Source organism: Cebus imitator, unplaced genomic scaffold (genome assembly GCF_001604975.1).
Source record: "Cebus imitator isolate Cc_AM_T3 unplaced genomic scaffold, Cebus_imitator-1.0 Scaffold344, whole genome shotgun sequence".
Taxonomy (NCBI): domain Eukaryota; kingdom Metazoa; phylum Chordata; class Mammalia; order Primates; family Cebidae; genus Cebus; species Cebus imitator.
Window position 1 is genome coordinate 938,953 of NW_016107659.1, and position 27,472 is coordinate 966,424.

General features: G+C 39.9%; 1 protein-coding gene across 2 annotated transcripts in view; it reads left to right on the forward strand.

The window, feature by feature from the left end:
* The window catches only part of OSMR (oncostatin M receptor), a 94,198-nt gene that overhangs the window by 37,532 nt on the left and 29,194 nt on the right, over positions 1 to 27,472 (forward strand). The window contains exons 4-10 of one of the 2 annotated variants that reach the window (XM_017505891.2): positions 4,469 to 4,640; positions 5,778 to 5,837; positions 6,751 to 7,035; positions 8,282 to 8,417; positions 9,302 to 9,453; positions 26,237 to 26,379; positions 26,695 to 26,848. In XM_017505891.2, coding sequence (XP_017361380.1) covers positions 4,469 to 4,640; positions 5,778 to 5,837; positions 6,751 to 7,035; positions 8,282 to 8,417; positions 9,302 to 9,453; positions 26,237 to 26,379; positions 26,695 to 26,848 — 1,102 coding nt within the window. The remainder of the gene's footprint in view (positions 1 to 4,468; positions 4,641 to 5,777; positions 5,838 to 6,750; positions 7,036 to 8,281; positions 8,418 to 9,301; positions 9,454 to 26,236; positions 26,380 to 26,694; positions 26,849 to 27,472) is intronic. The other variant, XM_017505893.2, reaches the window with a different exon arrangement.

The window sequence follows — 27,472 nt, forward strand, 5'->3', positions numbered from 1 at the left end:
TTTGCCCTGGAATCTACTGTCCTGGCTCTCTGCTCAGTCCCCTTTTTGAACCAGCGTATGGGCGACTTCCCGTGGCTCCAATCGCCAGCCAAAAGGGCCCCCGGACCAGTGTATTTTGTACGGAGAACCGCGGCTCCGGGGCGCCGACAAAGCAGCTGCGCAGGACAAAGCAGCGGCGCAGGACAAAGCAGCGGCGCTGGCCGGCACAGCCGCGCTGGCCGAAACCGCTGCGCTGGCGACCGTGGAGCACCTCCACCTGGGAATTTCCTAGTCTGTGGGCAATAAAAATGCGGCATCCACTCACCCTCTGCGCTTTCACTGGGAGCTGCAATCCCGAGCTGCTCCTAAACGGCCATCTTGGATCCTATTTCCTGATTTTTGTATTTTTAATGGGTACACTCGTTGGTAATTTGGGCCCAGTAAAACATTGAAGCAAAGGTCATATTGTGACTGATAATTAGCTACAAATAGAAAAATTGAGGTGGAAGTGCTGGAGGAATTGTGGAAAACTAGCACTTACCACCATTAGCAAAAATAACATTAACCGTAGACTACATGGATCCCATTCTTTATTTTTCCAAAAGACAACTCATATCTATTATTACGTTAGAGAAAACACCATTAGCCATAGACCAAGTAGATCTTTTCTTTATTTTCCTAAAAAGCAGTTGTTCAAATGTGCTTCATATTGGATTCTTTAGTAGTCCTCTTTGCTAGAGAAAGCAGCTAGTGTAGACTATTTCTGTAACCTTCTAGGGCTCGAGATCCTTCGGGGTAGAGTTTTGCTTTGTCTGTCGTGTCATCCTCACAACACCCAACCCAGTTTGACCACAACAGAGAAAAAACTACACCACAGAGAGGTTTGTTGTGTTGCTCCAAGTGACAGGGGCAAGGTGGGACCATCCTTCACCCCTGTGCCCGGACAGGGATGACAGTCACATGCAGCCCCCAGGCCGTTGGTGGGCACATGTTCTATGGAATAGACAATACCTTGAGAAGTGCTTGTCTGAATCCCTCATGCCTGAAGTTGAGGAGAAATATAAGTTCCTCCTCCTGTTAAGGAAGAGGAAGCTGCTTCTGTTTAGACTAAAATCTCCCTTACACGGGGAAGCTCCCTGTAGTGCAGGCCTGATAGGGTACTCTCATTCATGCTCTTGGATGGGGGGAGCTTCTGGACTCAGTGTCTCAGACACCTCTGTTCCCAAACAAGCCAAAGGAAGAGCACCTTGACCCAGTTACTTGCAGCTGGGCCAGAGGCACCGAGCTGTCTCCTGGATGGTATTGGCCATTTGGAACCCTGAACTGCATGGTCCTGCCCTGAGTCATGGCCCTCCCCTTCCCTTTGCTTTATGATTTTGTCAATGGCATAGGAAGGCAAAGTAGGGTAAGAACTCAAGCTTGGAAGGAGGCCAGGCATGGGAGTCAAATGTCTCAGTAACAAATCAGTGACCTCAGTTAGACTTCTCTGTGAATGTATATGCCAATTTCTTGTGATTTACTGACATCTGCAGGGGTCAAATTAAACTTGCCGCTTCAATGACTAAAATGACCCAAAGACAATTTATCATATTTAAAGAAAAAAAATCACTGAATTGCTGTATTTAAGAAAAAGTTTTATCTCCTACATTAACAGGGGCTGTAAAGACCACAAAGCAGAAGTTGAGGTTAAACAGAATCCACACATAAATAGTGTCTGGGGGAAACACAACTCATTGCATATTAATGAAATGATGAAATCATTCAGTCCAGAGTTGTAGACTGTGGGCCCAGGTCAGCCATTGTGCATAGTGTGGGAATATCAGCACTGAGCATGCTGGAAAGAATGAGGAAGTAAACGCACAAATAGGATATTCTACATGTGGGCTGTGTGTACAGGTCACTGATGAGATGCTGTGAGGTTGGGATTAGGCCTCACCTTCTCCCACAGTCTGGACAAAGGGCTGTTTGAGACCAGATATCCAAGAGGATTGAAGTTAATGTAGCAAGTAAAGTAGAAAAGAGTGCTCTGAGCAGCCCCAACAGGCATAAGCAGAGGCCCTGAGAGGGGGGTGGAGAATTTCCAGGCCTGAAAGCTGGCTGTGGTGCTGGATCCCCAAGCACATGCAGATGGTGGCACGGGCCTAGATGCACAGGACCATGGGAGCATGCTCAGGTTTTGTTTTGTTTTGTTTTATCCCAAAGGCAATAAGAACAAAGGAAGTGGCAAGATCTGATTTGAATAGCTGCAAAGCAGAGTGTGGTGGGGAAGTGGGGAAAGGGAGGTGTGGCCAGTAGGAAGCGAGCTGTGGGGTCCAGCCAAAGCAGAGATGCCGATGAGAGAAACGCTGCATTTTAAGGAGAAGTGGGAGGTAAAATTCAGTCTGTGACTTGTTGACATTATAGTGAGGTTGCCATTACTGATGTACTTCCTTCTAGCAGGGGTCGGGGGGGAAGAGAGGGGTTATTTGCTCTTAAATTTTAAAAATATTTAAGTAAAATGTACTTGATATTGCTCACATTAAATAGTGAGAGTTTTATGGATCAGGACCTCACAACTTGTTAAAAGAACTTATTTTGTGATCTAGGAATAAAGTAATGCAATAAAAGGAAAAAAAATATAAACATAAAAAAATCACAGTCTGCATAGAGTGAAAAAGGAAGCCGACAATTAAATGCCCACTGAGTGGGCTGGGAAGTTCTCAGCCCAGGGCTGGGTTTAGTTTTGTCAGGGACACTATTTCAAGTTAGCAACCTGAACAGGGGGCAGACATAAATAGAAGAAGCCCTCTGAGTTGCTAACTCCAAGCAGTGTGTGACATGTCCCACTCCCTTCACTGAGGACTTACCATTCGCCCTTAGAAACACGGATGCAGGCTTGAACTCAGTTCCCCCAGGAAGTGTCATGTGTGTATTGTCTCCACCTTACAGCTGTGGGGCAGAAAACAGGAGTCTTTGAGGAGGCATTCTGAGGAGAAGGTGTGGCTGGAGCTATAGGGGACACAAAGAAGAGGAGAGCACAGTTCCTGCTGGAATCACAGCTGATACACCAACAGCTAGCTATGGTATAGAGGAGGGCCTCAGGAGGGGTGGAGATGAGAGGAATGCAGAAGAAAGAGCAAGAAAGCCTTCATGAAGGAGATGGGGCATGACCTGGGCTTGAAGAATAGGATAGATCCCAATTCAGCAGGGAGTAGAAGACACCAAACCAAAGACAATGCCTGAGCAAAGACAGGTGTGAAAGCATAAGGCAGATGCAGAAGGCAGAGGCAGATGCAGATGCAGATGCAGAAGTGTTGGGAGGAGCCGTGTTTGGAGAGATGGTTCCTGCAAGGGACTGGTGGATTGGAGCCAGATTATATAGCAGGCCTTGTGTAACAGGGTAAGGTGTAAAGGAACCACTGAAGCTGGTGGAATTAGAGAATGGAAACACCAGAATCTCAGAAAGATAAAGGCTAAAGGCTGTGCCAGAAGCCCAAATGGCAGTTCAACTTAGACAAGCTTCCTATAGAACAGCGTAAGACATTTTGTGTCATTGATGTCTCCAGGGCTTAAGAGTCTGACAAGTGGAGCCCAAGAGATGGGGTGTGGTCCATGTGGCCACCACATCTGAAAACACAAGAGACAGGAAACCAAGGGAGACTTGGAGAGCCATCTGTTGACTTCTTTTTTTTTTTTTTTTTTGAGACGGAGTTTCACTCTTGTTACCCAGGCTGGAGTGCAATGGCGCGATCTCGGCTCACCGCAACCTCCGCCTGCCGGGTTCAGGCAATTCTCCTGCCCCAGCCTCCTGAGTCACTGGGATTACAGGCATGCGCCACCATGCCCAGCTAATTTTTTTTGTATTTTTAGTAGAGACGGGGTTTCACCATGTTGACCAGGATGGTCTCGATCTCTTGACCTCGTGATCCACCCGCCTTGGCCTCCCACAGTGCTGGGATTACAGGCTTGAGCCACCGTGCCCGGCCCCATCTGTTGACTTCTAAGAGAAAATGAAATTTCTGGTGTGCCATGAAAGACTGCTTTCTTGACTGAGATTTGGCCAACCTAATCTGAACCTTGCTAAAGATGAATATTTGTAAAACAATCAATCATTCTTTTTTTAAAAAAAAGAAAGAATGACTGAATTAATTCTCTACTTTTCAAGAACTTTCTTAGATTCTCTGGGACTGGCACAATGAACACCTTCTGTCTGATCTGTTCCCCAAGACCTGGGCAGCTTCTGTTTTCTCTTCCGCATGTTCCACGTGAGACCCCTGGAATTGGACGACCATAGGGATTGGAAGCTGAGTTTTCAAAAGGCAGGAGATTATAGCTGGCTCCCATGTAAGGCATCAGAGCACAGGGAATTGACTAACAGAAATGGTCTTCCCTGGTACATATTGTGGCCCTGGAATGGGATCTTAGATTTGTGCTTTGGTATAAGTCAAGTCAAGCTATTTTATAGAACAAGATGGCTATGTGTTTCCATTTTTTTTCTCTTTGCTTTTAGGGGAATTATAGCACGACTGTGAAGTGGAACCAGGTTTTGCATTGGAGCTGGGAATCTGAACTCCCTTTGGAATGTGCAACACACTTTGTAAGAATAAAGAGTGCAGTGGACGATGCCAGGTTCCATGAGCCAAATTTCTGGAGCAACTGGAGTTCATGGGAGGAAGTCAATGGTAAGAAGTGAGGTAGTTGCAAGAGTGAAAAGGGTTAATATGTTTTTTTAATGAAGAGCAATGGTTGAGTAGTGGAAATCTCCTTTTTGGAACCCTGGGTAGACACTGACATTATTTTCCTTCGGCTCCTGTGGGAACTAAAAAACACAGGTGTGAAACTTGGCACTGGAAGATATAGTCTGAAGTCTTGCTCCTGAACTTATTCGTTGAGACGGCTGTGCAAATCAGACAATTTCATATTTGTTTTCAAAAGGTGTAAAGTGTGTATATTATAAATGCTAAGTGAACAAAGCAAGACATAAATTGTACATATGTATGTATTTGAGCAACACAAAATGTGTATGCATCTAAAGTAGATGTTGGGAACCTTTTTCTGTGAAGGACCGGATAAGATACTGTATCCTTTTCAGAGCATACCATCTCGGTTGTGACTATTCAGCTCTGCCACTGTAGTGGGAAAGCAGCCATAGATAGTGTGTAAACCAATGAGAGGGCTTTTTTGATAGAACTTTACTTACAACAATAGGGCCTGGCACGGTGGCTCACGCCTGTAATTCCAGCACTTTGGCAGGCCAAGGTGGGCAGATCACTTGAGGTAAGGAGTCCAGGACCAGCCTGGAAAACATGGTGAAACAATGTCTCTACTAAAAATACAAAAATTAGGTGGGTGTGGCAACAGGCGCCTGTAGTCCCAGGTACTTGAGAGGCTGAGGCAGGAGAATCACTTGAACCCAAAAGGCAGAGGTTCCAGTGAGCCTAGATTACACCATTACACTCCAGCCTGGGCGACAGAGTGAGGTTCTGACACACACACACACACACCCCAACAGATGGTGGGCTCAAGTTGTAGTCCCCCCCAATCTAGAGGCAGAGGAAATATGGAAAAATGAAAGTGATGTGTTATTTGAAAGATGAGATTATGGATAAACATATTTTAAATATTCTTTAATACTGATAATTTAATTTTGTTGTAATAAAATTTAGAGTGAGTTTTGTCAGTTTCTTTTCCTCCCATTAAACTAATAATAATGAGATAATAATTGAATTAAATCTATGGCCTAGTCACTTTTTAAAGTACTATATATATTTAGTTCTCATATCAGTCCTGTAAAAGGACTTCTTATCCTCTCTTAGCAGGTAAGGAAACAGGCACTGAAAGGTTAAAGAAGTCATGCAAGGCTACCACGCCACTAAGTGGTGGAGCTAGAATTCTAACCCAGACAATATGGCTCCAGAGGTCATGTGCTAACCATTACACGGACACATATACGGGGAAAGAAAGCATTTTAAAAAGATAGTAAGAAGTTGGGTGCGGTGGCTTACATCTGTAATCCTAGTACTTTAGGGGGCTGAGGTGAGCAGATTGCCTGAGCTCAGGAGTTCAAGACCAGCCTACACAACATGGCAAAACCCCATCTCTACCAAAGATACAACAAAATCAGCCAGGTGGTGGCACATGCCTGTAGTCCCAGCTATTCAGGAGGCTGAGGCTTGAGAATCGCTTGAAGGTTGGATTTTTATAAACTTAAATGAACTTTTTAAAGACCCCTCACATTTGAGGGATGGGCATTTCTGAGAAGCTAGGGAGAGATATGGTCTCCAGAACAATTAAGAGATTATGAGGGATTTTGGAACTGGGTAGACCATGCCAGTCTGAATATGGTTTTACCAGTTTCTAACTGGGCAAACTTTGGCTCAGTCCTACCTGACCTGTTGTCATAAAGTACTAAGAATGTCCTGAGATAATGTACATAAACACTTAACATGGCCTCCCGCAGGGCTGGGACTTGAGCAGCTGCTGCTGATACAATAACCTAGCAGTAGCAATCATGCAATACTCAGAGTGGTAACAGTAACGTGCTGTCTGTGGCTGTAACCACAACCGCAGTGGTAGCCATGTAACAACAGGAGCAATGCTGGAAAGGATTGTCTGGCATGCACCAAAGGGTAGAAGATTGGCAGATACATTTAGTTTGCTGTTTTCTACAGGAGGTAGAAAAAGCTAAAGTTATCTGCTGAGGGAAAATGGACAACTTGTTTTAAGAGGCTTGAATTTTGAGTGAGATACTAACTTGGCTTTTTTTTTTTTTTTTTTTTTTTGGTCTTGCAGTACAAGATTCTCTTGGACAGGATATATTGTTCGTTTTCCCTAAAGATAAACTGGTGGAAGAAGGTGCCAACGTCACCATTTGCTATGTTTCTAGAAACATTCAAAATAATGTATCTTGTTATTGGGAAGGGAAACAGATTTATGGAGAACAACTTGATCCACACGTATCTGTATTCCACTTAAGTAGTGTGCCTTTCATTAGGAAAACAGGGGCAGATGTGTATTGTGAGGTGAGCCAAGGAAGTGTCTCTAAAGGCATAAAAGGCATCGTTCTCTTTGTCTCAAGTAAGTATGCAAATTCTGTGACCCTTTCTTCTCATTTCCTGAGGAATAGATTAAATCTCCTTTACTAGAAGACAAGTTAAGCATTTCTGCCCATGATCTTGATTTTCTTTTGCTTCCCAAGTTTTCTAGAAAGGCTCTGAAATTGATGTCCTTCAGTAATATTTCCAGGATTTCCTGTTGTTTTCTTGTTTTTACTGACAGTTGTATTCCTAGAAATCAGTAGTATTAAAGAAGAGACACTTCGAGTCATGACCTGGACTACTGGGAAAATCCCCATTTTTTCCCCAGCCATGCTGAAATTACTACGGGATCCTGGAGGAAGGAGAGGGGCTACAGATTGGACAACCACAGAGTCAGCCAGGGTTGTGGCCCAGGAGACCTGGGTTTGAATCTTCTTTCCCTGGCTGGGTGTGTCGTCTTGGCCAACTTTCCTAGCCTCTCTGAGCCAGTTTTCTCCTTTGTAAAATGGGGACAGTGATGGTGATTGTGAGGATTAATGAATGTGTGTAGCATTGGGCCCCAGTAATACCTGTGTGCAGTAAGAGATCAGCAAATGGAGGCCATTACTGTTCTTAACTGTGCAGTAAATTGGCTCCATTGGATACGTTAGTGGAGTGGGAACATTTTGATTTTTATATAGGTCTGTGTGTGCACAACTAGTGGCCTCCTGTATTTTGTTTTGAGCATCTCCTTCCCTTTACACAGTAGGGGACATCTCCCTTCCTGCCTCCCTTGCCAAAGGAAGTCTCCAGTCACCTGGATGCCTGTTTCTTCTGTGTCCCCTTAGCATGGTCACTAAGAGCAGCAGTAACTCTGGGGACTCAGAAGTGCTTCACTATTCCCTGAACACTCAGCCCCTGCCTGTTGAAGTTAGCAGGTTCACAAATCTGACTGATTTTCTCACATCCCTGAGGCTTTCTGTGAGCCACAGCACCCAAAATGAAACTCTGGCAGGGACTGGGGATACAACCCTTGTCAAACAGACACATCACCAACCACTTGCATAATATTGACCACCCATGCCCATGACATCTGAGAAATCACAAGGGCAGGAAGGAGAAGGGGCCAAGATGAGGTGGCCCCTGAAAAGTGACTTTAGGAGGCTGTTGATATGTAGGCTTCCACTTCAGTGACCCCTACATTGTTCAGAGTAACTCTGTGGCTTCAGACTCTAAACAGAGCTTTCCATTTGGCTTAGCTTCCAATAAAAAGATTTAACTAGGTCTGTTTTCCTTTGTATGGACAGAAGTACTTGAGGAGCCCAAGGACTTTTCTTGTGAAACCCAGGACTTCAAGACTTTGCACTGTACTTGGGATCCTGGGGTGGACACTGCCTTGGGTTGGTCTAAACAACCTTCCCAAAGCTACACTTTATTTGAATCGTAAGTTGGCTCTGGTTACATTCTTGACAAGTTCTTCCTTGTTTGAGGTGCTTGTGAACAACATGGCAAAATCTACATTTAGATGTTGCAGGAAATTGGAACAAATATTTTAGAAACATCTGCCAAGATTAAGAGGAAACCTTTAAGTGGTCACAAGTGTCTAATATTTTCTACCTGAGGTTTTTAATAAAGGAACATTTAGCATAGTATGATAAGAAAGACAGTCAATTGTATATCACAACGTGAAAATAGTCCCCTCTGATAATCTGGATCTACCCAATTTCTGACTTTTTAAGAATATTCCAAGTAAAGTAAGGGACTTTTTTTTTTTTTTTTTTTTTTTTTTTTTTTTTTTTTTTTTGAGATGGAGTTTCGCTCTTGTTACCCAGGCTGGAGTGCAATGGCGCGATCTCGGCTCACCGCAACCTCCGCCTCCTGGATTCAGGCAATTCTCCTGTCTCAGCCTCCTGAGAAGCTGGGATTACAGGCACACGCCACCATGCCCAGCTGAATTTTTGTATTTTTAGTAGAGACGGGGTTTCACCATGTTGACCAGGATGGTCTCGATCTCTTGACCTCGTGATCCACCCGCCTCGGCCTCCCAAAGTGCTGGGATTAAAGGCGTGAGCCACCGCGCCCGGCAATTAAGGGACTTTTTGCCACCCACGGGGGTGTCAGTAATTCATTGTTAAGACATTTTAGCACATATATCAAATTTGTAGAAACAATATTTTCATTATTGGTATTTGTTGGCGGTGCATCAGTGCCATTATGGGGAACATAGTTTGACAGTCACTGAGAATGCCCCAAGGGTTAAGGGATACATTTGCTTTGACAGAAGTAAAACCTTGTAATAGTTGTGTTCTTTTGTTTTGTTTTTAAAGATTTTCTGGGGAAAAGAAACTTTGTACCCACAAAAACTGGTGTAATTGGCAAATAACTCAAGACTCACAAGAAACTTATAACCTCACACTCATAGCTGAAAATTACCTAAGGAAGAGAAGTGTCAATATCCTTTTTAACCTGACTCATCGAGGTGAGACTAGAGTTGTCACAGCCTACCGTGGCCACTAATATGTCTTTGTTTGACAGTCTGTGATCAAGTAAATGTGCTGTAAACCTTTGCCTCATTTATAGCCAAGGTGAGAGTTAGAATTTATACCTGTTGTTCATGCTGTGTTTCTCCACATTGATGCACGCATCCCCTATTATTTGTTTGTTTTAATAATGTCATGAGCACCAATGAGCTTACCACCCAACTTCAAACCTAGAAATCTAACAATAACTTCTGTCATATCTCATCCTATAATCACCCCACCCCCACTCCTTCCACTGAGATCATTATCACTTTAAATTGTGTGCATGTGTATTCTCATTTCTTATGTGATGGTAAAAATGCCTTTATTTTGTTTGGTTTTAATGCATAGAAAGGACATCAAACTGTATGTAAAAATTCAGTAATTATGTTTATATAATGTTAAATTGCTAATATTTGCCCATATTGCTTACTGTTGCCGTAGTCCATTCACTTTTACTGCTGCGTAGAATTTCATTGCATAAATATTAAATATTTTATTCATAGATCCTTTTTGATGGATTTGCAGGTTGTATCAAGGTTTTTGTGCTTGGCTACATGTTAATATGAACATTGTTATACATGTGTCCAGTACACATCTATAATTGTTTTTCTTGAGTATATACTTAAGAGGGGGATCAGATGTAGAATATGTGAATGTTCATCTTATAGGATAAGGTCAAATTATTTTTCAAAAAAGTAGTAGCAGTTATATTCCCACCCCATAGGTTCACATATTCTTACCAAGTTGGTATTGGCACATTTTTTATTTTTGCCAATTAAATGGCTATAAGGTGGTATTTTATGATAGTCTTGGGATTGAATGTCATTAGTGTTTTGACCACGTCTGTTTTCTCTTTCATGAAAAGCTTATTCATGCTATTTGCACATTTTTCTCTGGTAAGAATATTTATGTATTCTTGCTACTGATTTGTTGTTCATTTATTTATTTATTTATTTATTTATTTAAAGACAGAGTCTCACTCTGTCACCCAGGCTGGAGTGCAATGGCACAATCTCAGGTCACTACAGCCTCCATCCTCCGAGTTCAAGTGATTCACCTGCCTCAGCTTCCCTAGTAGCTGGGATTACAGGACTCTGCCACCGTGCCTGGCTAATTTTTGTATTTTTAGTAGAGATGAGGTTTCACCATCTTGGCCAGGGTGGTCTTGAACTTCTGACCTCATGATACACCCACCTTGGTCTCTCAAAGTGCTGAGATTACAGGAGTGAGCCACTGCGCCCGACCTGCTGTTCATTTCTATACTGCTAATATCTTCTTTTAATTAGTAACTCACTATCTTTTATATGTCTACTGATAAAGTTTATCAATTTTAAAGCACGTAATTGTATAAAAATATTTTAAAGAGATCATTTCCTACCCTGAGATCAGAAGGATAGTCATCCATATTTTTTAATCAGAATTTTAAAGGTTTTTAAGAAGACGAATTCCAAATCCACCTGGGATTGATTCTTTTTACATTAAGTGAGATTGGGTTATGACATTGAATTTTTCTGGTTGGTAACCATTTTTCCATATCTGTTTATCAAATAACTCTTCCTTCCCTAATGATCTGACATGCCACCTCTTTCACTTTTATGAAAGCATAAGAGAGTTCTGGATTCTTAATTCCACTGGTTGGTCTGTTTATCCCTATACTAATATTACACTAACTTACTTAAAGTTTCAGATGAGTCTTGACATCAGGTAGGATAAGTCTCTCACCTTGTTCTTTTTCAAAAATATCCTCATTATTCTTGGTGCCATACTCTTTTAAGTAAAATTGATAATTAGTGTATAAAATTCTATGAAAACCCCTGCTGGGAATTTCATTGGATTTGCACTTAATCTATAAATGCAATTTGGAGAGATCAATATCTCTATGTTACTAAATCTTTATGTGCATGGACATAGTATATTTTTATATTTATTTAGGCCTCTGTTAAAATCATTTCATAAAGTTTTAAATTTTTTTGCATATTTTTTGTACTACAGATACAGGCAGCTCCAATGACTGGAGGAACATCAGGTTCTTTGTCTCGTGCCGGTTTGGATAAAATGACACAGACATACGTAGAGTGGTTTTAAGAAGAAAAAGCTTAATAGGCAAAAAAAAAAAAAGGAAGAAGAAAACAGCTCCCCCATACAGAGATAGAGGCAGGGGTGGATTTGAACAAAGAGAAAACCCCATGTGCAGCAGAAAAGTGGCTGCTTATATGAGGAGACAGGAGGAGGTGGTGTCTGATTTGCATAGGGCTCGGGAGATTGGCTTAACCAGGCATGTCATTCACATAGCCCAGGAAAAGCTGGCTCTCCCACCCTAGTCTTTTAATATGCAAATATAGAGCACCATGATGTTCTACACACCTGAGGATTTGCGGTGGCAACCATGTTGCCAGGCACATGAGGGGGCAAGGAAGAAGATGGCGGAATCGCCATGTTTGGGGGGACCCAGTTTCTAATGGCTAGCATTTTTATATTGAAGCTTGCAGGACCGTGGGGCGGCTGGGCAAGGCGGAGGGCGAGGGGGGTGGGCTCTAAGAGCTGGGGCTTTTCTGCTAGACCAGAAACATTTTTGGAGCTGCTTTAAAAGAAACAAAAACTTCCCAAGGACCCTTTTTAACTTTTATAACTTCACAGGCACTTAAAATTCTTCTGAAAACAGTTAAAAACATTGTTAGCATGTATCCTTCCCTTTTTTTCTTCTCCATTTTGAAATTTTTAAATTTTGAACTCCTTTCTCATTTAAAATTAATTGCACCATATCATCATTGTCAAAGCACATAGGTCTTAATGCTTCAAAATTAATAAAGCATTTTTTAAGACACAGCATCACTTGATGTGACCCTCATGGTCCAGCATAAGTTGGCTGCTACCTTCTTCTTTGCCCCTTGTTCTCTCAGTGTGAGGCCAGGTGCCTTCTGTCTCTTCTACATGTTTGTTGTAGTCTCTTTTGATGCAGGATCTTTATACACGTTCACTTTTACTGAGATGCCCCCACCTTCTCCTTTACCTTCATAACTCCTACACATCTTTAGATTTCAGCTTAATCCTCACATCCCCCTCCAATAGAGCAGGCAGTGGGGACCCAGCAATGAACAAAAATAGGAGCACCGACTGCCTCTAGTGAACTCATACACTAGTGTGTGTTGAGAGGGCTGGATTAGGGGCAGGAATGAGGGCTGCAGACATATAGCAGCTTGTTAACATGTAAAGAGGTCAATACAATAACTTCAAGTACAGATAAATCCTACAAAGAAGGTAACATTCAAGTAATAGGGTAGAGAATGCCCAGGATGTTGCTGCCATTCAGATGGTTATGGAAAGCCTCTGAGAGAGCTGTCTTAAAGGACGAAAAAGAGACCTCCAGCCCCACCCAACTCACTGTTTCCCATCATGCACTGTGACGGCATGTTTTCCTTGTTTTGGAAATCAGTGTTTAGTGCCCATACTGTCCTACTCAGCTGGGAGCACTGCCCCACTAGTAGGCTGCCTTGATGTCCTTTCTTTAGTTGCTGTGTGAGTTGGCTATTCTTCAGTATCATGCAATGGCTCCGTTGGCTTGCAAGCGACAGGGTTCATGGAAAGCCCACCATATTCAAAGAGGATGCATTTATTATTGTGTGCTTGGGCTTTGAAGGACGGTACTTGCTCAGATTAAAGTCTCATGGGATACTTGAAATGATGACATAACTTTCTCATAAAGGCAGCTATGGTTGGTCCGAGCATTCACATGAATGACACCTATTTAACCTTTTTAGCCAGCTGTCATTCTACATAATGAACAGAGAGGGAGTCTCTGAAAGAAAATGATGTTTATTTGGGACTAGACATTGCAATGAGAATACGTGTGCCATAGTAAACTATGTGTATGTTCAGGAATGTAGAGGAATACCAAGGCTTTTAAAGGTAAAATGAGGAGGATTACATAATTGTTTTGAGATAATTATCCTTGTCTACAAGGATCAATAACAAGGGTGCTGTCAGTTCAAGTCTGGACAAGCAGTTGCTGGGCAGATGTCCTTGCAGAAATTTTGTGTGTGTGTAAGATTGTGATGGCCTTTGTGCAAGATTATGATTTTTGCAGTCTTTTGTGAGAGTTTTTTTATTTGGGAATCCATGTATGAGAACCCTCCCTTCCCTTCATGTTCTTCCCTGGCTTCATTATTCAGGGTTTTAAAAAATGACATGGGACTTCATTTTTATTCTGACAACTTTCACATTTCCCCCTTTTGATCAAGATCTCTCTCTGAAATCATTGCTGATCACCCTTTAACCAAGATGGACCTGTCCTGGGTTACTGGTCTGGTCCCACATTGGAGGGAGTGATTGGCAACTAGTCGGCATCAAAACCCTTTTAGCCATATTTGGACAACAAAGGAGGCCTGGAGGGAGTTGCTGTCAGGATAAGCCTTGCTGTAGTCCTTTGTTAAGTTCAGTTTCATCTATTCTGGAGTCTTTTAGCCATCCTCTCAAAGTGCTGGGCCAGCATTGTTCTGTTAGGAGTACTACTTCGGCAGAAATTTGGTAAGGAACATGTACAAAATTCTAAAAGGAAAATGCAAAATAAAGTTAATAGCAATATGATAACCCTAGTTTGCATAATGGTTTTGAGCTTTGAGGCTAGCCTTAAGGACAAACAAATAAATCAAAAGATATGGGACTTAAGTGAAACCTGTTATAACTATATGACTTTAAAAAATTGTATGTATACAGGCCTCAACTTCCCCAGAGGAATTTATCCATATACAATATGTAGTATTATCAATAGCACAGATTTTTTTTAAAATTTATCACTTAAAAGAGCTCTGAAATTAGATTCTATCAAGTTACCAAAAGAAACTGATTGTGAAATTTCAGTTACGCTGTTATAAAGAAAAAGATAGGCATAAGAAAGGAAAAAGCAAGAGGAACAAGAGTCTCATTTGTTTTTGTTTTTGTTTTTGTTTTTTAAGACGGAGTCTCACTCTGTCACCCGGGCTGGAGTGCAGTGTCAGGATCTCGGCTCACTGCAACCTCTGCTTCCCGGGTTCAAGCAATTCTCCTGCCTCAGCCTCCTGAGTAGCTGGGATTACAGGCATGTGCCACCACACCCAGCTAATTTTTGTATTTTTAGTAGAGGCAGGGTTTCACCATGTTGGCCAGGCCGATCTAGAACTCCTGACCTCATGATCTGCCTAACTCAGCCTCCCAAAGTGCTGGGATTACAGACGTGAGCCACCACGCCCGACCAAGAGTCTCATTTTGTTGGGCTGTCTTGTCCCATCGTCTTGTGAAAAGTTGTTCACTACATAAAGCCATCAATTTATCATCCTTGTTTGCAGCTTGAAGGTCACTGGGTGTGGAATCAGGCGGTTCAATGGACTTTATGTGCAGCCCATACATCATGCATGAGGCTAGTTCCTTGAAAGTTATATTAAGTTGTCCAGCTTCAGTTTTAGGGCTTTACAAACAGAGCAGGTTTTGGAGAGTTATATCCAAATATTGGAGAAAATTAAGAGATTACAGGATCGAGTCCAGTCTGCAGGCAGATAACAAGAACTCAAAAGCAATGCACTGGTTTACAGAAGGAGAGTTGGGTTCAAATGATGTGTCTGACAAAATGGGACCTATTCATGTGGCTACATTTTATTTGCCCTAGTAGGTAATTTTATGAAGACTAGATACCAAATTTTGGGTAAAGCAATTTCTATAGCAGGTTTATTTTTAAAAACCTCTTCCCTTTTTGTGTTTCAAATGAGTTTAGGGTTAAATATTCAAATATTTGCATTTTAGCTAGGGATAGCTAAATTGTATCAGAAGACCAAAATCTTCAAGTGGCTTTTAATTTTTAGCAATAATTTATCTTTTTGTTTGCCTGTCTGTTTGGCTTGATTAGTGAACCTAGGTGGGGAAATGTTTTAGGAAAAGGTACTTTCAGTTCCCCACTCCCTTGGCTTTTTCTGGCTCATACATGGCAGGCAAAGCAAAACTAGAACTACTGGAAGTGAAAACCTCAAGGAATTTCAAAATACAATTTAAGGTTTTGTTAATAGACTGGACCAAGCAGAAGAATTTTGGAACTTGAAGACTGTTTTTTTTTTTTTTTCAAACTAATCTAGTCAGGCAAAAATAAGGATAATTTTTAAAGATGAACAAAGTCTCCAAGAAATATGGCATTATGTAAAGCTATGAAACATATAAATTATTGGCATTCTGGAGAGAGCAGGAGAAAAAGTAATCAATCTGGGGAACAAATTTGAGGGAATAATAGAATAAAATTTCTGTAATCTTGCTAGAGAGGTAGACATCCAGATACGAGAAATCCAGAGAACACCTGCTGGATTCTACATAAAATGAACATCACTAATGCATATATAGTCACCAGACTGTTTAAGGCCAGCACTAAAGAAAAAATCTGAAATGTAGCTAGAGAAAAAGGTCATATCACATGCAAAGGGACCCCCATCAGGCTAACAGTGAACTTCTCAGCAGAAACCTTACAAGCCGGAAGAGATTGGGGGCCTATTTTCAGCATTCTCAAAGAAAAGACATTCCAATCAAAAATTTCATATCCTGCCAAATTGAGCATCATAAATGAAGGTAAAATAAAATATTTTTTCAGATAAGCAATTGCTAAGGGAATTTGTTATCACTAGACCACCCTTACAAAAAATCTTTAAGGAAGTTCTAAATGTGAAAACAAAAGAACAATACGTGTTACCACAAAATCACACTTAGGTACCTAGTCCACAGACCCTATAAAGGAACTACAGAATAGAAACTACAAGTCATCCAGCTAATGACTTCACAATAGGATCAAAACCTCCTATATCAATATTGATTGTGAACGTAAACAGTCTTAATTCCCCCACTGAAAAAGCACAGTCGCAAGTTGAATTAAAAAAAAAAAAGAGAGACCCCTCTGTCTGCTGTCTTCAAGAGACCCATCTTACATGTAATGATATCCATAGGCTCAAAATAAAGAGTTGGAGACAGCTCTGCCATAAAAATAGAAAACCAAAAAGAGCAAGGGTCACTATTCTTATATCAGGTTAAACAGACTTTAAATGAACAACAGTTTAAAAAGACAAAAAAAAAAAAAGACACTACGTAATGATAAAGGGCTCAATTCAGTAAGAAGACTTATTGATCTTAAATATATATATACCCAACACAGAAGCACCCAGATTCATGAAACAAGTGCTTCTTATTTTATGACCTACAAAGAGACTTAGGTAACCACACAACCACACAAAAATGGGACTTCAACACCACACTGACAGCATTAGATCATCAAGGGAGAAAACTAACAAATTCTGTATTGGACTTAATAGACATCTACAAAACACTCACCCATCAACCACAGAATATACATTCTTCTCATCTGCACACAGAACATATTCCAAGATTACCCAGATGCTCAGTCAGAAATCAAGTCTAAATAAATTCAAAAACATCAAAACTTGTGAGTAAATAACAAAATTAAGGAAAACATTTAAAAATTCTTGGAAATAAAAACAGAGACATACGTACCAAAATCTCTGAGTTGCAGCAAAAGCATTGTAAAGAATAAAGTTTATAGAGCTAAATGCCTGCATCAAGAATTTAGAAAGATCTCAAATTAATCTAATATCACACATAGAGAAACTAGAGAAACAACAACAAACTGTAGAAGAAAGAACTATAGAACAACCACAAACCATAGAAGAAAAGAAATAGCTAAAATCAGAGCAGAACTAATTGAAATGGACACCCAAAAGCCCATACAAAGGCTCAATGAAACCAAACACTAGTTTTTTTTAGAGGATAAACAGGATTGATAGAACACTAGTTACATTGTAGTTTTGATTTGCATTTCTCTGATGATCCATGATGTTGAGCACTTTTTTATATTCCTGTTTGTAAATTATATTTCTTCTTTTGAGAAATGTCTATTCATATCTTTTGCCCATTTTAAAATCAGAATATTAGATTTTTTTTCCTATAGAGTTTTTGAGCTTCTTATTTACTCTGGTTACTAATCCTTTATCAGATTGGTAGTTTGCAAAAATTTCCCATTCTGTGGTTTTTCTCTTCACTTTGTTGATTGTTTCCTTTGTTGTGCAGAAGCATTTTAACTTGATGGGATTCTATTTGTCCATTTTTGCTTTGGTTGCCTCTTGTTGTTGGGTATTATTTAAAAATTCTTACTTGCATAAATTACTCCAGTGTCTTGGAAAGTTTCCCTCGTGTTTTCTTGTAGTAGTTTCATAGCTTAAGGTTTTAGATTTAAGTCTTTAACCCATTTTGATTTGATTTTTGTGTACTACTAGAAATAGGTATCTAGTTTCATTCTTCTGCATATGGATATCCAGTTTTCCCAGCACTATTTATTGAAGAGACTCTCTTTTCCCCAATATATGTTTTTGGCACCTTTGTCAAAAATGAGTTTACTATAGATGTATGGATTTATTTGGGGGTTCTCTAAGTCTGTTCTGCTGGTCTATGTATCTGTTTTTAATGCCATTATGATGCTGTTTTGGTTCCTATAGCTCTGTAGTATAATTTGAAGCCAGCTAATGTAATTACTCCACTGCTTTGGCAATTCTGGGTCTCTTGTGAGTCCATATAAATTTTTGGATTGTTTTTCTATTTTTGTAAGGAATGTCTTTGGTATTTTGTTAGGGATTTCAGTAACTCTGTAGATTGCCTTGAGTAGAGTAGACATTTTAACAGTATTGATTCTTTCAATCCATGAACATGGAATATGTTTCCTTTTTTGAGCCTTCTTCAATTTCTTTCATCAGCGTTTTGTAGTTTTCGTTGTAGAGATACTTAACTGCTTTGGTTAATTCCTTGGTATTTAATTTTATTTGTTGCTATTGTAAATGGGATTACTTTCTTGATTCCTTTTTCAGATTTTTTGCTGTTGGCATATAGGAATGCTACTGATACTTGTATATTGATTTTGTATCCTGCACCTTTACTGAATTTGTTGATCAGTTCTAATACTTTCTTAGCGGGGTCCTTAGGTTTTAGCAAATATAAGATAATATCAACTGCAAATAAGGAAGATTTTACTTTTTCCTTTCTAATTTGGATGCCCTTTATTTCTTTATCTTGTCTGATTGCTCTAGCAAGGACTTTGAGTACTATATCAAATAACAGTGGTGAAAGTGGGCATCCTTTTCCTGTTCTCAATCTTAGAGGATAGGATTTCAGTTTCTCCCCATTCAGTATGATACTAGCTATGGATCTGTCATATATGACTTTCATTGTGTTGACATAGGTTCCCTCAATGCCTGGTTTTTTTAATGCTTTTTTCATGAAAGGGATGTTGAATTTCATCAAAAACTTTTTTAGCATGAATTGAAATGATCATATGGGGTTTTTTTGTCCTTCATTCTGTTGATATGATGAAACATTTGTTGATTTACATATGTTGAACCATCTTTGTGTTCCTGGGGTAAATCCCATTTGGTCATCATGAATGATCTTTTTAGCATGTTGTTGAATTTGGTTTGTGAATATTTTATTGAAGATTTTAGCATTAATAGTCATCAGTGATATTGGTCTTTAGTTTTCATTTTTTTATCTGTCCCTGTCTGGTTTTGGTGTCAGGGTAATACTGGCCTAGTAGAATGACTTTGGACATATTCCCTCCTCCTCTGTTTTTCAGAGTAGTTTGAGTAGGATTGGTATTTGTTCTTCTTTAAATGTTTGGTAGATTTTAGAAGTGAATCCACTGGGGCCCAGGCTTTTCTTCACTGAGAGACTTTTTATTACAAGTTCAAATTTGTTACTCAGGTTTTGGATTTCCTCATTGTTCAACACTGTTATTTTTGTGTGTCTAGGAATTTTTCTTTTTCTTCTAGATTTTCCAATTTATTGCCATATAATTGCTCTTAATAACCACAATTGATCCTTTGAATTCCTGCAGTATCATTGTAGTATCTCCTTTTTCACCTCTGATTTTATTTATTTGGGTCTTCTCTCTTTTTTTCTTGGCCTGGCTAATGGTTTGCCATTTTTGTTTATCTTTTCAAAGAACCAGCTTTTTGTATTGTTTTCTTCATTTTAATTTCATTTATTTCATCTCTGATATTTATTATTTCTTTATTCTAACTTGGGGCTTGGTTTTGCTCTTGCTTTTCTAATTCAGTATTAGGTTGTGTATTTGAAGTTTTTCTTCTTTGATGTGGGCACTTATAGCTATAAACTTCCTTCTTAGTACTGCTTTTGCTGCATCCTATAGGTTTTGGTGCATTGTGTTTCCATTATCATTTGTTTCAAGAAATTTTTCAGTTTCCTTCTTAATTTCTTGATTGACTCACTGGTCATTTGGGAGCATGTCGTTTAATTTCTATGTAGTTTATAGTTTCCAGAATTCCTCTTGTTATTGATTTCTAGTTTTATTCCATTATGATCTGAGAAGATGCCTGATATTATTTTAATTTTTAAAAATGTTTAAGACTTGTTTTGTGACCTAACATATAATCTATCCTTGAGAGTGATTGATGTACTGAGGAGAAGAGTCTGTGTTCTGCAGCTATCGTACAAAACATTTCTGCAAATATCTGTTAGGCCCATTTTTTCTATAGTGCAGATTAAATCAGATAATCAGATATTTCTTTGTTGATTTTCTGTCTAGAGGATCTGTCTAATGCTGAAAAGGGGGTGTTTAAGTCTGCAGCTGTTGTTATATTAGGGTCTATTAGGGTCTATTGCTCTCTTTAGCTCTAATATTTCTCTGTATATCTGGATGCTCCAGTGTTGGTTGTGTATATACTTATAATTGTCCTATCTTCTTGCTGGATTGACCCCTTTGTCACTACATAATGACCTACTTTGTGTCTCCTTATAGTTTTTGTCTTGAAATCTATTTTGTCTGACTAAGTAAAGCTACTCCTCTTCCTTTTTGGTTTCCGTTGTCATGGAATATCTTTTTCCATCCCTTTATCTTCAGTCTGTGTGTGCCTTTATAGGCTAAGTGCTTCTCATAGGCAACAGGTCATTGGGTCAGTTGTTTTTAAATCCATTCAGCCACTCTATGTCTTCTGATTGGAAAGTTTAGTCCATTTACATTCAATGTTATTATTGATTAGTAAGAGCTTACTCTGGCCATTTTTTAAATTGTTTTCTGGCTCTTTTATGGTCTCCTTCTTCTTTCCTTTCTTCCTGTCTTTCTTTTAGTGAAGGTGAATTTCTCTGGTGGTTTGATTTAATTTTCTGCTTTTTCCTTTTTGCATATTCCATATATATATATATATATGTATATATATATATATATATATATATACATATATATATTTTTTTTTAATTTGAGGTTACCATGAGGCTTGCAAATACTATCTTATAACTTATTTTAAGTTGATAACAACACTGTTTACATATACAGGCAAAAAGAAAACTAATTAAACCTCTACTCTTTAACTTTGTTTCTCTGCTTTTTAACTTTTTGGGGTGTGTGTGTGTGTGTGTGTGTGTGTGCATGTGCATACAGACGTGTGTGTGTGTGTGTGTGTGTGTATTTTTTAGACAGAGTTTCACTCTTGTTGCCCAGGCTGGAGTGCAATGACGTGATCTCAGCTCACCACAACCTCCGCCTCTGGGCTCAAGCAATTCTCCTGCCTCAGCCTGCTGAGTAGCTAGGATTACAGCCATGTGCCACCATGCCTGGCTAATTTTTTATTTTTAGTAGAAATGGGGTTTCTCCATGTTGGCCAGGCTGGTCTCAAACTCCTGACCTCAGGTGATCCACCCACCTCAGGTGTTGTATGGTCTATGTCTTGAAAAGTTATTATTTTTTATTGGTTTATCATTTAGTCTTTCTAGTTCAGATAAGAGTAGTTTACACACCACAGTTACAGTGTTACCATATTCTGTGGGGTTTGCTCTGTGTGTGTGTGTACTTACTGTTACCAGTGAGTTTTGTACCTTCAGATGATTTCTTATTGCTCAATAACATCCTATTTTTTTTCCTGATTGAAGAACTCCCTTTAGCATTTCTTGTAGGACAGGTCTGGTATTGATGAAATCCTTCAGCTTTTGTTTGTCTGGAAGTTTTTATTTCTCCTTCATGTTATGCCACTCTCTCTCCTGGCCTGTAAGGTTTCCACTGAAAAGTTTTCTTCCATATATATATTTTGTTTATATATCTTTATGCTTTATATATGGTTTCTTTTCTCTTGTTGCTCTTAGGATACTTTCTTTATCCTCGACCTTTGGGAGTTTGATTATTAAATGCCTCGAGATTGACTTCTTCTTTGGGTTAAATTTACTTGGTATTATATAACCTTCTTGGACTTGGGTATTTGTATCTTTCTTAAGGTATGGAAAGTTCTCTGTTATAATCCCTTTGAATAGAGTTTCTACCACTGTCTCATTCTCTACCTCATCTTTAAGGCCAATAACTCTTATTCTTTTTTCTCTTCTCTCTTCTGATAACATTTTCAAATAGCCTATCTTCAAGTTCACTAATTATTTCTTCTGCATGATCAGCTCTGCTATTAAGTGACTCTGATGCATTCTTTGGTATGTCAATTGCATTTTTCAACTCCAGAATTTCTGCTTGGTTTAAAAAAATTATTTTCATATCTTTTTAAATTTATCTTACAGAATTCTGAATTTCTTCTTTGTGCTTTTCTACATTTGTTTGAGTTTCCTTAAAACAACTATTTTGAATTCCCTATCTGAAAGGTCTCATATCTCTGTTTCCCTAGGATTGTCCCTGGGTGAATTATTTAGTTTGTTTGGTGAGGTCATGTTTTCCTGGATGGTCTTGATGCTTATGAATGTCTGAGCTTTGAAGAGTTAAGTATTTATTGTAGTCATCACAGTCTGGGCTTGTTTGTACCCATCCTTCTTGAGAAAGATTATCCATATCAAAAAGATATAGTGTTGTGATCTGTACCTTATCTTCATTAGGGGAAACCCAAACCCAGTAACACTATGGTTCTTATAGACTCATAGAGGTACCTCCTTGGTGGTCTTGAATAAGATCTGGAAGAATTCTCTGAATTACAGAAGACTCTTGTTCACTTCCTTTATTTTCAAACAAATAGAGCCTCTCTCAGCTGAGTTCAACCCATTTTTGCCTACTTTTCTGGTGACTGGGCAGCCCTGACTTCCATGCAAAGTCTCTCGGTCACTGTGTTCTCCTCTTCTCCTTCTCCCAAGTGTACAGAGTCTCTGTCCATGACACAGGGCTGCTGCCAGTGAATGGGGAAGGGGTGGCATCAGTGATTCAGGAATATCTTTCTTCCCCTTTCAGTGCATCTTTTAGTGATACAGTATTAAAGACAGGTACTATGAATGCCTACTTGATTTTTCAGTCTTATGAAGGTGATTTTTTCGTATAGTTGTTAAATTTGGTGATCCTGCATGTGGGTCAGTCGATGGAGCCTTCTCTTTAGCTATCTTAGTCTCACTTCTGAGACACCATTATGCCAATCTAAATAACAGAGAGAGAGACTCTAAAAGAAAATGATATTTATTCAGGAATAGACATTGCAATGGAAATACATTTACCATAGAAATTGTGTATATTCAGGAAGATAAACAAAGACAAAGGTTTTTAAAGAAAAAATGAGAAGGATTACATGATGTTTTCAGTTAATAATTTTTGACTACAAGTATCAATAACAAAAGTGGTGTCAGTGTTAGGTTAGATAATCCAGTTGCTGGACAGGTGCCCTTGTAGAAGTATTTTATGTGTGTGTGTAAGGTTGTACTGACCTTCGTGCATGTCTGCGGCCCTTACCGGTTGTTTCATGATAGTTTTGTGATCAGACATTCGTATAAGAGAGCCCATCCTGCATGACCTTACCTGGCTCCATTTTTCATGATTTTGCTTTTTAACATAAATGACTCCATTTTGATTCTGACAACTTTCATGCTGCAAGCTCTTGCCATAATTCTTGTCCCACACAGGGGATTCCTTAATCAGTCCAGTCACTCAGTTGTTTTTCTTCTGACAAGATGGCTAGGCTATTGGCAATGGCCCGTGAGTTGGTGAAAATATAGCAAGATATGGTGGAAAGGTGGCCAGCATGGCCATTGCCACTGCATGTAGTTTGGATAGAATTTCCATATCCAGTCTCAGTCTAAAGTTGGCTGTCTGTTGGCCAAATGGTAAGGTGACAGCCCAATGAACCCCATCTGTTTTTAGTTTGTCAGAACCATCAGTAAACCATGCCAAAGCATTGGTAGGCATATTTTTGAATCCATAGGAGGAGCCAAAACATCCTCAGCAGGTTACTTGGTCACTTTTAATTAGCTAGCCATTTGTTCATGAAACCTACTGGTCCCATGGGGCCTGGCTGGACATGATCTTAAATGGGCCAGTTTCATTTAATAATTGAGCTCTGTTGAGCCTAATTTGATTGGTGAAGTTTGCAAGCACACAAGTATGGATGGGCATTTCATGTTGTAGTGTCATGTTTGGTGCTCTGGCCATAGGACGCTCAGTGTCCAGAGACTAGTTCCTAGTAGCAAGCAAGGAGTTGCTGTTTAAAAGCAGTCTGGGGTCTGCCTAAGCAACTTATGTGTCCAAAATGTGAGAGGCTGGTACATCCCGGTGGCGGATTTTTTCTTCCCAGAGACTACTATCAGCATGCATGAGGTGTTGGATGTCTGTAATTTTATTGAGCTAGCAGGCTCTAAGGATTCTAAAAGCAGTACCTGGTCCACAACTTGCTGAGTGGCTTCCAAGGCCTGTTGCCACAAAGAACCTCATTTAAAATTGGTGGGTTTGCCGTAACCTTGACTAAAGAGAGCAAAAGGACATCTAGGTTGGGTACATGTGGTCTCCAGGACTCAAAGAGGCCTACCAGCTGCTGGCCTCATTTTTATTAGAGGATGCCACAAGGGGCATCACTTGTTTGGCTATATCTGGGATACTTCTTTGGTGTTCAGCTTAAGTGGCCTTGGCATTTAGTTTGCAATAGTCCATCGTTAGTCTCCATGCCCTGGTGGGCCTTTTGTGACTGGCCAAATATTGTGAGAGGGTGGTTTATAACATTTATATCTGTATTAAGTCCTCAATTAACAAAGTAATGTCCTATTCTCCATACAGTATGTATAACAGTACTACGTTTGTTGAATAAGCCATTGGAACTTGAGGAGCTTAGGTAGCAGGCAGAAGTGGATATGCCCCACTGTTATGGCTCAAATCCTTAGCTGTGTTGGGAGAACATACCCTTTCAGATGGAGGTGGTCTTCTGGTCCCTAAACAGCCAAAATGCCAATTGCTGATGGTGCCCTGAGTGATAGGAAACATGGTTACTCGCACCTAAAATGGCCCAATGGGCCCCGCCCACAACCAGATAAGCATCTTGGGTCACTATGTTTGTCTGAAAACCTCCCAATATCATCAGTTTAATTTTTTACCTAAAAGAACCAGGAAATATTGTCATGTGGGTTCCAATATCCAAGAATCCCAGAAAAGTCTGCATTTTCTTCTTTTTCTGTTTTCTCTTGAGAAGAGTATTAGGCCAGTGACCTTCGGTAGGCACCTAGAGACTTTGGGCCCAACCCTAACTGCACCATTTGGGTCTGTAGTGTCCCTTTATCCAACAAACACACCAGCCAGGTTGCTTGAGAGTTTACTGCTTGTGTCCATGTGTGTCCTTTGGATCTTGAGTCTCCTTCTCTGTGAAGACTTGCTTTGTGCATGCTGGTTCCCTCTCAGATGTCTCAAGGACCATCAGAAGACCTCTTTTTAATTCCCTCTCAGATGCCTCCAGATGCATCTGAATACCCAGGAAGGAGGAATCACATATGTGCATTAAACTCCCCTGTTTCCACACTTCTTTCCTGCTGCAATCCATGTACCAGCTCACCCACATTCTCAGGGTGTATGTGTGACCTGTGTTTCTCTTATCACTGCTTCTTCCCCATAAAACACCTAGCTAGTCGGATGTCTCCACCACAGGCCAGGTATGAGATAGGGCATTGCCCCGTCTACTTTACCAGTGAGCCATTGTTCTGTCAGATTGAATCCTGCTTGCTGTGCCAATTTTGTGAAGCACGCTGTCTCTGTGCACTGGTTATCAACTGTCCGAGTCCAGTGATACAGAATGTGCTCATATACAACAAGTTACATGAAGTGGATTTATTACTATCAGATAGGCAGCAGGGGACAACACAAGTCTCAGATTTATTGCTGGCTGGTCCCCAAGGCTGCAGAGAGCTGTCTAGGTCAAACAGAATCTTATCTCTGAGTTCTTCACTTGTGCAACAGCTGAGAGACCTCAGAAGCACCTATCCTGGATTTTATATCCTGACAACACATGACTCATTGTGCTAAAGCATTAAAGGACAGATGGATGGAACAGAGCCTGGGCTGTTCTGGCCAGTCCCCTTTCAGCTAAAGATGTTCCATTCCTAGCACATTCTGCATATTTTGGATTATATCCTTGACATTGTTAATGTTATTTGGGTTAGACTCTGAGTTCTGTTAAAATTCTCTCCATGAACCACCTTCTTGAAGTTTTGACTCCCCTTCACGGTTTGCCTACTTGTGTTTAATTGTAGGAGTCTCAGGTAGTTTCTTTTTGTATTTTGTTCAATGTGTGTAGTAGAATCATTGAGTGAGCAAGGCTGTGGTTGGCTTATTCTATCTTGTCTGTAAGTTCTTATTTGTCATGTTCTCAAAAGTAAACAAAAAATACTTGTTAAACAAATAAATGAAGAAATAAATTGCCTATTACAAATGTCTTTTTGGGTCTATGCTTGAATTTTTTTTTCTTTTTCTTTCTTTTTTTTTTTTTTTTTTTTTTTTTTATCCAATGAATCCTTTTAGTGTCAACTTTGAAAATGTAAATGCCACAAATGCCAAAATGACCTGGAAGGTGCACTCCATGAAGAAGGATTTCACATATTTGTGTCAGATTGAACTCTATGGTGAAGGAAAAATGATGCAAGTAAGGGCCTGCTTAATTTTCTATTTTCAAAAATTCCTTTTTGTCCTGAACAGAGACACCAGTGAGTAAAATCACTTTAAACTCTTATTTCTGTGTAGGTTCAAATGGTGTGGGTCATCTGTTTTAAAAAGTCCATGAAATTAATTATAGACTTTTACAGCTAGGAAATGGGCCTTGGAGATTTTTTTTTTCCCTCAAAGATGAACTGATCTTACTCCAGATCAGGATATGCTATGTCCTGGTTCGTCTTCGTAAAAGTATACACTCATCAATGCTTCTGTCTTGTTCTTTTCTTTCTTCTCTTTTTTGATCAAGCAGTACAATGTTTCCATCAAGGTGAATGGTGAGTACTTCTTAAGTGAACTGGAACCTGCCACAGAGTATATGGCCCAAGTACGCTGTGCTGATGCCAGCCACTTCCGGAAATGGAGTCAGTGGAGTGGTCAGAACTTCACCACACTTGAAGCTGGTATGTTTAGCCCCCCTGGCATTTAACCCAAAGAAGTAAGTCTTAGGAGTTAGGCTGGCTTCCCTGAGAGCTTTTGGTTGTACCAATATCTAAGAGTAAAGTATTTAAACAGAGGTGGGGTAACATTTAAAAAATTAGATTAGATGCCTAATGAGAAGTGAGTGGGCAGACGTCCACCTCAAACAGTTGACAGTAGTATTATTTATACTGCCTGTCTTCTCTCTTGTCTTTCATTTTTCCAAAATGGTTCACTTTGCTGGATTCACGGTAGATCTAGGGCTCTATAAATTACTATGCACCTTTAATTCAGGACTGGGGACAAATAGAAGTGTTAATAACGAGGAAAGCATTGGTCTCATACTACATAACTTTGGGCTACATTTGGAAATGTAATGATATTTGGAACCTTAATGGTTACTTGCAAGTCATTTGTTCCAGTGATGGCACACTGTGTGCCCTCTCCAGCTTGTTCTGTGGCAGAGTTTCCTCAGCGTTGATTGCAAGATTTCTCTGCTAAATAACTATGTCTCAGAACTCAAATGGGCCTCAGGAGATTCGATGGCCCAATCCTGCTTCCATCTCCCACCAATTCAATGTAATAAAAGATAACTGTTGCCCATTTTA